Here is an 11,145-nt window from a genome sequence, read left to right on the forward strand (position 1 = left end):
CCTGTGGCTCGGCTGTGTGTTTCAGCGGACACATTTTAGAGACGGACCTGGCATCAGTCGCTGAGCTGATCATTTTGGTAAATATTTTACAAATCATACTCGCAAATTTTAAATGATACTTGTGTGTAACAGTCACCGTGGGTCCTGCTTGAGAGCCTAAGCGTTATATTAAAGCAGCTTAAAATGAAAATGTCATTTCCTTTCCATGTGACTCATCGGTCAGTTTCTCTGCCGCCGCTAACCAACACTTACAGAAACGTGATGAACTTTATTTGTCGCGTGTGTTATTCCTCATTAGGTGGCATGTGTAACTAGTAAGTTGCTTTACTAATTATACTGTTTATTTGTCAGTGACGACAGAAGTGAAATATAAAACTTAACTTGGATTTACCCTTCGATTAGCTTAATTTCTCTCAGGGAAACTAGCTACGTGTCAACGCCGGTAGTTTGTGCTCCGTGTTTTCAGGAAACCAGACCGACTTTTGGCTGAGCAGAAATGCCAAAAAAGAAAACTGGTGCACGGAAAAAGGCCGAGAGCCGTAAAGAGCGAGAAAAACAGATCCGAGCCAACAGGGAACATGTTGATGTGGCTAAACACCCCTGCAACTCCAACATGGTGTGTAGCTGCTTTATATGATGCCTACAACCATAGTACAGCTTTAATGCCTGAAGAAATACTTAATTTCCTACAATACATTGCTGAATTGTGTGCGTGTGTGTTTTTTTTTTTGTAGGATTGTGACAAATGTCAGAGGTAAGTAGCTTTATTGGTTTATACGACACGTTCTGGTGCTGATAGTCTGTGACTATTCAGTGAGTCCATATCTTTCTTCTTTGTGATCTTTCCGTCTGCTAGAAAACAGAAGAACAGAGCTTTCTGCTACTTCTGTAACTCTGTGCAGAAGCTGCCGGTCTGCGCTCAGTGCGGTGAGTAGCCTGTAGTAAAATATTTTATCCTTATCTGATTGTTATTACTTTAACTTTCGGTTATGATCAGTGTGATTTTTGTGGAATTCCTTTCAAGTGTTTTTGAAGCCCTTAGCCTGTCTGTGGCCCTCACATCAAACCACATTCATTTTTAGGAAAGATTAACAGTTTATACACCAGCTATATATAATCCATCCATTATCTATACACCACTTAATCCTCAATAGGGTCGCGGGGGGCTGGAGTCTATCCCAGCTGATTTCGAGTGAAGGCAGGGGACACCCTGGACAGGTCGCTAGTCTTATCACAGGGCTACACTTAGAGACAGACAACCAAGCACACTCACATTCACACCTACGGACAATTTAGAATCACCAATTAACCTCAACAAAGATCCGGAGAACCTGGAGCGAACCCACGCTGCACAGGGAGAACAGGCAAACTCCACGCAGAAAGAACCCGGGTGTCCACACCGTGATGTGAACCGGGGATCTTTTAAAAGCAATGGTGCTAACCACTGAGCCACTGTGCAGTCCAGCGATATATAATCACTTTTCCAAAAGGTTATTTATTAACATCCAGTCACGGTTGTTTTTAGCAAATGTTACACAAACTGGAGTAAATAGTGTCTTTGTTTGGAACTCGGTATTCACAGCAGTGGACTGGTTACAGTGACCACGTTCATCGCACTGAGTTAACAGTACAGCAGTTTGGCTTGTTGTTGATGTTATTTCTTAGTTTTGGAACAACAGTGCAGGCCTGTTGCACAGATAGATCACATATGTTCATATGTCAGTGTAGAAGGTTAAGTTATAGTTGGTGCTGTTCTTTGCATGCAATTTGTTGACAGTAAGGAAAGTATATAATGTCACCAGAGTTATACTGTAAAGGTCCCATATTATTCCCCTTTTTAGCAAATTAATGAAATTGTCACATGTCCTAGAAAATGTCTTTCAATTTTTCAGCCCAAAATACTGTAAAGATGATTCATTTCTCTGTGACTGTGTAATCCCTGGTTTCAGTCCTATTCTAAACAGGCTGTTACAGTGTCTGTAGCTTTAAATGCAGCTGAGCTGCTGCTGTCCACACAGCCACTTCAGGAAGAAGACTCTCTCTGTGTCTGTGATTGTCAGTGTCAGTGAGCTGCATTTCAGTCTCTATAGAAATTATGTAAATAAAGTTGTTATTGGGAATTCAGCTGTATTAAAATGCACTATATGTGAGCGTAGGAGAGACGCAAACAGGTCTAAGTACCGACTGTTGAGGTTGCACTGAAGCACAGCAGATAACATGAAAATGTAACACATGTGGTCCCTTCACTTTTACATCTCCAGGTTTCTAACAAACACAATAAAAATGTGATCAGAAGGGGCCGTTAAAGAAAAAGTGTCAAATTTGGTATAGCAGACGTCATGATATATTGACTTTTTGGTCTAATGCAGGTCATTTCCCAAAGATGTTTAATCTTACACTTTTCATAGTGCATCCCACCTTAATCTTTACCCCTCCTGCCATATAAATGGTCTTGTCTTTCAATATCCAACCTGCCATTTAACATGCAGTCTTTCTGTGCTAAATTTTAAGACTCTCAGCTAAGCTAAGATAACTCCAAAGACATCAACATGACACTTTTAATGTTTATGTTTTAGGTAAAACCAAGTGCATGAAGTCATCAGACTGTGTCATCAAGCACCCGGGGGTCCACAGCACTGGAATGGCCATGGTGGTGAGTTCAAGACAACATTTAGGAACTGATACTCTGACATGGCAAGCAAAAGTTTTCACTTCTGTAATCCAACCCCGATGTTAAACCTTGATGGGGATGTTTCAGCAATATCTGAGCACACTTTAATAGAAAGTACTAGTATTTGAACAGAATGGTTTGTTTGTGTGGTTTTATTGTGTAATGTTTCTTTTTTTAATTTTATGCAGCAATTTCTCTAATGCACAAATAGTTTCTCCAGCAAAAGACAAATGACCTTGCGACAACAGACCACTTACAGTAGTTAGGATGGTAGTACTGTACAGTATCCTAGAGGTTTGGTAGATTTGGTGTGCACTTTCTCAGTAAGCAATGAACCAAAATCAAAGGAATAAGATTGAGGAAGCATTGTATGCAAACACCTACACTAATAAAATTGTAAAATTTGTTCCACAGTTAGGCATTAGTGTTCATAATAATGTGCGTAATGTTTTTACTCGTTATCACTCTCTGTCACATCCTTGTGGAAGTGTGACAGTGTTGTACAAGTACAATCTGAATGATTGACGCCCATTAGTGTGTGGAAGTAACGTACTGTCCCAGTAAAATATGATAAGGCTGTAGATGGTGTATATATGTAGTAATGCCTTAAACAATCTGGTTCAAGGTCCAGCTGATTTTGATGGTCATGCAATTTGCTTTCATGATGCAGCATGAATTTAAAAAGGTATACAAATGTTTAATTACCTGCAAGCTTCTTGATTTTTGTTCTTGTAATTCTCTGTTTCATCACAAGGGGGCAGTGTGTGACTTCTGTGAAGCCTGGGTGTGCCACGGTAGGAAATGTCTGAGCACTCACGCCTGTGCGTGTCCCCTGACTGATGCAGACTGCATTGAATGTGATCGCAGCGTCTGGGATCATGGTGAGCCCTCCATCTGTTTGATTAAAATTCACCCGGTCACCTCAGCGTGACACTGAAATTCACCACTGGCTGTTTTACCTTCCTGAATAGGAGGGCGAATCTTCCGCTGTTCCTTCTGTCAAAACTTCTTGTGTGAGGATGATCAGTTTGAGCACCAGGCAAGCTGCCAAGTACTTCAGGCAGAAACATTCAAATGTGAGTCATTCAGTTTTCCTTTCACATTGTCATTCAATGAAGTTAATGGAGAAAGTAAAGTGTAAGTTACTCATTCTGGAGAATAATATCCAGAGGGTATGTGTGCAGTTAAGAGAAAGTTAATGTTTACAGTTTGTTCTGCCTTTTCTCACGTTGCGTTTTAGGCGTTTCCTGTAATAGACTGGGACAACACTCCTGCCTGCGCTGTAAGGTGAGGGAACATCTGTCCTCACCTCTGGAGAAAACTGAGCAGAAATCCAACTGTGTCAAAAGCTTTACTCACGTTTATCTGCTCTCTGGGCAGCACGACTTAGCAGCTCATGTAGAACTACACCCATCCTGTCAGCTCACTTCACTAATTGTTTTTTCAACAAATAACAATAACCCACATCTCCTGACTCATAAGACAGAACCAACAGAGATTTGATTTGTTTGGTTTTGCTTTTCACTCGCCAATAACAGGAAGTATTCTTGGTATACAGGAATGTTGTAACTGAAACTAAGCAGCAACAAGAGAGCGCACCAATCAGATACAACTGGACATGCTGAAGTGGCTACCAGGGGATATGTATTTCTATTTCTTCCTTTAGTGGGTCAGAGAAGCTGCTTCGTGACATCTGTTACATGATCTCTGAACTGGTAAAAATAAGCTGGTTACGTCATTGGCATTTAAGGGTTAGTAGTACTATGGTCATCACACTGCACCATCACAAGAGCACATGAGGTTGAATTATGAAGCAGCATGTACATTTTCTGATAAACCACATTTTGTCAGTGGTTGAGTCTGTATTTTTGACCTTAAAATGTACATAGCAACAAGTGAAACATGCAGAAGAATACAATAAATAAAATGATAAGTATTTAATAAGTAATGAAATAAAATGTAAGTGCAAACTGCTACCAATAGGAAAGAGCCAACTGTTCAGAATAAATTAATAAGCATTTCAACCAACAAGACGGATACAGTAACTGTGATAACAGAAGCGTTCATAGAAGAAGCAGATGGAAATTTAAAGAAACGATAAACACAAGTGGAATCAACCGAAGCAAAAAAACAGACACCCACTGTTTTATCTGTACAGTGGTAAGTGTACACAATTGGTGTGCATTTGTTTAGGTATATCTTTAGGCTGTCACTGTCTTGAAACCACACTCACTCCCTTCTTAACACTGTAAATAATGAACAGAACCCACAGTCAGGTTCTGTGGAAAGCTGGAACTAACATGAGGCCTTTGCAGTCTGACTTAGACAAACCAAGTGGATACTTTCTGCTGGTTTCCTGATGGCAACCAACCTCCACATGACAACGAAGAAGTGTCCCTACAGCTTCTGAACCCCTTTACAAAACAGTTGCTGTGTCCCAAATACATCCACACTGACTCAGCAGCTTTACAGTATGTCGTGTGTTCACTAGGAAAGTGAACCAGACCCAACCAGACAGTATACACAGTAAGCACAGTTTATGCTTGAGTATGCTGCTGATGAACGTCTCCTGTACTGCAATACACAAAGTTGCTCACAGAAAACAAAAGATAGAAATTTAACCATTGGTTTGCTAATTAATGCTGATATTTTGTATGCTGCAGTATTCTATGATTACTATGAAGTACAAATTGAACTTAATCATCAGTTTTTGCAGAGAATTTATCCCTCTAACTGTGGATGTTAGGAGAAGGAATGACTATGACATGCTTCTAAGTTTTCTAGGAAAACCTTGTTGAATAGCTCACAATGTTTACATCAGTACTGCCTTTACAGAAACGTGGCAGTGAGCTACTGTCTTCTCAGCATATTTTCTGAACAAAAATGACTTCTAGAGTTGGAGTAGTCTGCCACTTTTATTAATATGTTGAAGATATGCTGTAAAAATTAACATTCTACCTCATTTTTAATTTTTGCCCCCACTAAGCAGTTTCTTGGCATTTTTTGGTCCCATCTCAGTTTTACTCACTGTGGCCTCATTTTTCACTGCAATATAAAGTCCTGCACCTCTATGAAATCAGCTCAACCATGACTAGAAGTAGAGAGAACTAGAAAAAAAAACCTTTTTTTTTCTTCAGTATAACAAAGTTATCATGCTATAAATCATCAAAAAGAAGAATAAGTTGAATTCCTTTGATTGTTCATTTTACAAAGATGGACACGTACAACATTTTTCCAAGTGTCCAGGTGTTACCTATACTGGAAAGAACACCAAGAGGCTCTACATATTGTATATATATTTTTTACTGCTTGATTTTCAATGGGTTTCCATACTTGTATCCTGTCAGCCAAACAGTCCCAGAATTGTAGTGGTATGACTCACAGTCACAGCCGAGTAACTAATAGCTTCACAGTTGTGCCAAGGAGTGCAGAATTGTGTTTAATTTGTTGTTGTTTTCAAAATCTGATTAGTGCAAAAAAAAAAAAGTTCAACAAATGTTTAATGAAAACATATAGAATAGTGATTTTGATTGTTTTCCGACAGAACATCACGTTCTACACAAGTAGTTCAAGGACCATCAGAAAGTGGACAATTTGTTGTTTTTACTCTTTCTGGCTCCGATAAATGGTGTAAGTTTGCCCATTTTTTAAAAAAAAGATGACATGTCTTTTCAAACCCACTGGTGGGTTTTGGTGTTCAGAGGGTAAAAATGCTCAATCATATAGGATGTGAAAGTACTTGGATTCCCTCCATCTAATCTTCTGTTACTGTTTCTGTTGGTTGCCCCAAAACGTCACTGGGTCCTTCTGCTTTCTTTATATCCTCGCCAAAGAGCATTAATCTCTAAAACTCAGCCTCGTACACTTTAAAGTACTGCACTCAGCTTATCTTTCCAAATCTTGGCTTTCAGGAATATATCCAGATGTCAAAGATAAATGTAGCAAATGTCATGATTTCACCTGCAATCTAAGTCCTGTGTTTAACTCCTGTGATTGTCCAGAACTACATACCCATTAGAATATGTTTCCTAAAACTCTGTTTTCAGTACTCAGTCTATGTCTCCCTAATGAAAAATGAGCTCTTATCTCTAAATAAAAACAAATGCTTGCATTCACATCTCTCACAGTCACGCGTATTTATACATCTGAACTCTGCCAAGAATTCTTCTATTTCCTAATTACCAAAAAATGTCCTGTTATTCTCAAACGTTAGAGATGAAGTGTACACAGAGGCTCATAGGAGAAAACGTTTAATATATGCCTGTTATAGCACATTGTAACATTTAAAACCATTTTCCCTCCAATTATTCCCAGTATGTACCTGCTTACTTTTCTATGGTTCTTTTCTTTTCTTTTCTTTTCTTTTCTTTTCTTTTCTTTTCTTGTCTTGTCGAGCCCCCAAATAGGGGCAGTTAGGTGAAAGTGTGTTTGTGTGGGGCAGGGAGGGGTGGGAGGCTTGTAACGTAAAGATTAGTAATTGTATTGTAATACAATAGTTGTAGTTTTGTTCATAATTTGCATAGTTATTTTTTTGTCTCCCTCATAGGAAGAATTTTTGAAAAGAAATGGCACAACTGTTAAGTAAATTGTGAACCAACCTGTATAAAAAAACAGTTTAACTGTCAACTTTGTAAGCTCGACATAAAATGTTACAGGAGAACAAAAGCAAGGCATGTGAGGCGTTTTGCAGGTGTGAGCAGAGACAAGGAAGATGAAAATAGGTTTCTTTATATTGATCTGGATGAATGAGCTTACTTGTCCAAACATTCTTGTATGTCAAAGAGGCCAAAAACTGTGCATGAAAGTCGTGCTTGTGCAGCAGAATTTCCATGTGACGATTTTAATATCAATGCCACTGTGTCCCTGCAGGCTTGTTACTGTGACGACCACGCCAAGAGTAAGGTCTTCAAGCAGGAGAAAGGCAAAGCTCCACCGTGTCCTAAGTGTGGCCACGAGACGCAGGAGACCAAAGACCTCAGCATGTCCAGTGAGTCTCAGTCAAACCTTGGGAAGAGTGACAGTTGTTTTTGTTCCTGTAAAGCTGCTATTTAGAGGAAGTCAGAGCAGTCTCGACTTCGAAACAGAAAGAGTGTGTGTCGTTTATTGACGTTGGTCTCATTTCACCATTTACTCACAGTATGTTGTAATACTGATACGCTTTTCTACATATTTGTAAACCAAAAGAAACACATTTGACCCAGTGGCACTACACAAAATGCTGCAGTATACCAGGTAACCAAAGTGTCATGTAACTGATGCATTTAGTCTTTGACCTGGGAATCTGCGCCACAGTTATTTATACACACTGAAAGGTGCAAAATATCAGAGCTGCCTGCCACACTAACCTCTTCTAAATGTACTGCTGTCATGTGACCTATCGATAGGGATTTGGATGCATTTGATCGTGAGACAACATTTAGGTTGAAAATAAGTCTGACAAAAGCTTCACAATATTCACTTTTTTTATGTTGTTACAAAAACAAGAAATAAAGCTAAATTGCTGTCTGATTGCATATGAAAGGATCATTAAAATATTATCTATGGCTAGCTGCTCCTTGGTGGTTATATGTAGTGAAACCAAATTCCTATCATCCAAAGCAGAAAGATGTTGTATTCAAACTTATTTGTTTTTTCTGTTTCGATCGTTTGATAAACCAGTATTTTAACGGTCATTGTGACAGCGGTTGTGTTTTTCTGTGTTTCAAAGTAATAATAATGATAATAATGAAATAAATTGCAATTGATCTAAAACACATTCACATGATTGTGACTCATCGTGTCATTAAGTGGAACCAGAGCTAATGTCACATCTGTGTTTTCTGTGCAGCTCGCACCTTGAAGTTCGGCCGCCAGGCTGGTGCTGATGACGACGATTACGACGACGGAGCGTCGGGGTACGATGCCTACTGGAAAAACTTGGCGTCCGGAGGAAGAGACCGACAAGACGACTATGGAGAGGATGATGACTACGAAGAAGACGAGGACGAGGAGGATGATGACGAAGAGGACGAAGAAGATGAGGAGGAGGAGGACGAAGAAGAGGGCGAAGAGGAAACGGCTTCTGAGTCCATGGCTGGTCTGAAATTGGATGGGACTGCTGCCTGAGTAAGGCAGAGACTGAAGGCAGGTGGAGCCCAGTCCTATAAATCCAAATGATCCTCGGTGGACGTTCACCTGTTGAAATTCAGGAATGAATAGAAGCTTCCATTTAAAATGAAAAATGAAACATACATGTGAAATGAAAACTCCCCCAAGAATTTATACGGTCTAACTTGGACTGAGATCCACGTTTCTGTCCAAATTAACTTTCGATATCTTACCCTGAGGAATATAATTGTGCTTTTCTACAACACCCACACAAGCAGTAGCACAGGGACTTAGAGAATTTAATAACAGGATAAATTAATGGTTTAAATTTATATCAGTAGTTGAGAAAAAAAAAAAAGAAGATTGTGAATCTAACTGCGTTGGTGCTTTGACACTAATTGCTCTGGATACGCTGCAGTTGATACCAAAATACTACTAAGGTTTCAATGCACCATCTCGGAGACCAAATATTTTCTCCTCCTGTTATATTCAGTGCTGGATTCAGGTACATGGGGGTCCTGTAAAACCATTGTGACTGCTTGTGGTGGGGATTTTGTAAACGCGGTTTTATGAACAGGTAAATTTTGCTGGGATGCAAGACGACATCTGCATCATCATCAGTATCAGCGTTAAAATCAAATATCGGCATCAACACAAAATGATCTTCGACACGTAAATAACAACTGTCAGGTTAAAAGTGTTTGAAAATGTGACATCAAAATAAATATAACACATCAAATGTAAGTTGAAGTTGTAGTTTTCTTGTTTTGCTCAGTGGATGTGTACATTTTGTATTTTATGTCTGCACTTGACAGCGAGCCTAAAGATGTCCTGTTTTTTCTCAAACGTCAGAGATGAAGTATACACAGAGGCTCATGGGAGAGAACGTTTAATATATGCCTGTTATAACACATTTGAACATTTGAAACCATTTTCCCTCCAATTATCCCCAGTATGTACCTGCTTATCTTTCTATGGTTGTTTACTTGATTGATTTTTCTTTTCTTATCGTCTTCACTGCACTCTTCAGTGAGCCATCACAGTCAGAGTCCATTATTAATGGGACTGCAGGAGACCCTGAATGTTCTCTGCAATTAGGTGGAAAAAATATGAGCATATATTACGCTCTGCATCATTGGCAGTTGGCCAAAAATATTGTTGTATTGACTTTCCTAGAATTTTGACACAGCTCCAAATACAAGTGTGTTCATGTAACAATTATGGGAGTCTTTACATTTTGACTGAATTATTTCAGCTTTGCTTCTACTACGACTACTGTTTCTGACTATTCCCATCATAATGAAAGTGTTTACCTGTAGGTTACAAGGTGAACAACTTCCTGATTTGCAGACAAACATACAGCATTTAACTGTCACCAGATCTCCTCACTTCCCTCAGTCAATGAGAACTTTTGCAAAATCAAAAATCTTCAATGTTGCATTAAGCAGCTCCATATTTGCTACATTTCTCCATAACAGAGTCAGAATCAGTTAATTTACATAAAGTGCAAATAATTTAATACATTTTGCAAAGCTGCTCTTCTTTGGTAGCCTCATGCTTTCCAGCCTGTGGAGCCCTGCAAGTCCAGAAAACCTCCAGTGATGAGTAAATTATTTGAAATGTGTAATAAATTACTCATTGCACATTATTCCACAAATGACTCAGCAGTACTGGATATGTGGTACATTACATCATTAGCCTCATGGCATAATTGCTCAAGTCATGTTTTGGCCAAATTGTGGTACTTGCCTAACTCTCCTAACACTGCTGCGTCATCCTGATTTTTTGCCTAAGTCCTCAGCCTATCAGAACACTTGTCACAGTCCAAAGTCACTACCTGCCTTAGTCGTTTCTTTGACTTATGCATTTTTTCAACATACAAAGATGGTGGACACCATGAGAAAGAGCGCTCTGCTGACCACAAATGAAGCATATTTCTTTGATTCAACTGGTAAGCTAGTTCATATTTCTTCAACTTTCTGTACAGTAAATGTACTTTCAGTCAATCATAGGGATAAGGAACTGCGGGTTTAAACTTTTAATCATATTCTTGTTCTGTGCTTATTTAACTGGTACACGATGACCTTGAATAATAACACTGGGTTACAAAAAAGATTTTTTTGAAGGTGTCCAGGATTTTTTTTAAACTGATTTAGGACATTTGTGCAACACTGAATCCAAAAACGACATCTGCTTTTCTGTATTAGGTCAGGTTTTTATGCCAACCCGATTTTAAAAAATCAATTTTGCCACTAAATCGATTACATTTTTTGACATTAGTGATTAATTTATTTGAGTATTTCTCATATGAAATCGGATTTTAGAGGAAAAATTTTCTGATCCTTTCCATAAGCTAAATGATCCAAAAGTTGATGAGCGTAAACATC

The 11,145-nt window shown here is 38.9% G+C and overlaps 2 protein-coding genes across 2 annotated transcripts in view; both read left to right on the top strand.

Moving 5' to 3' along the window:
* The first annotated feature begins 12 nt into the window (after positions 1-12).
* znf330 (zinc finger protein 330) lies at positions 13-9,502 on the top strand. Its single transcript, XM_008302564.1, has 10 exons — positions 13-77; positions 467-616; positions 735-754; positions 857-927; positions 2,577-2,653; positions 3,426-3,552; positions 3,643-3,747; positions 3,912-3,958; positions 7,541-7,658; positions 8,499-9,502. The coding sequence occupies exons 2-10, from the start codon at positions 497-499 to the stop codon at positions 8,774-8,776; spliced, it is 963 nt and encodes a 320-aa protein (XP_008300786.1). The 5' UTR covers positions 13-77; positions 467-496; the 3' UTR covers positions 8,777-9,502.
* il15 (interleukin 15) overlaps positions 2,071-11,145 on the top strand; it is a 23,073-nt gene continuing 13,998 nt past the window's right edge. The window contains exons 1-2 of the mRNA XM_008302552.1: positions 2,071-2,080; positions 3,880-3,882. The gene's annotated coding sequence lies outside the window, so the exon portion shown is untranslated. The remainder of the gene's footprint in view (positions 2,081-3,879; positions 3,883-11,145) is intronic.

Source organism: Stegastes partitus, unplaced genomic scaffold (genome assembly GCF_000690725.1).
Source record: "Stegastes partitus isolate 25-593 unplaced genomic scaffold, Stegastes_partitus-1.0.2 Scaffold37, whole genome shotgun sequence".
In the NCBI taxonomy this organism is placed as follows: Eukaryota; Metazoa; Chordata; class Actinopteri; family Pomacentridae; genus Stegastes; species Stegastes partitus.

Bases quoted from the DNA above. Each gene is read 5' to 3' on its own strand.
- znf330 (XM_008302564.1), top strand. From the start codon at position 497: ATGCCAAAAAAGAAAACTGGTGCACGGAAAAAGGCCGAGAGCCGTAAA. The intron at 928-2,576 runs GTGAGTAGCCTG...TTTATGTTTTAG, and splicing joins GCCGGTCTGCGCTCAGTGCG to GTAAAACCAAGTGCATGAAG. The intron at 3,553-3,642 runs GTGAGCCCTCCA...CTTCCTGAATAG, and splicing joins TCGCAGCGTCTGGGATCATG to GAGGGCGAATCTTCCGCTGT.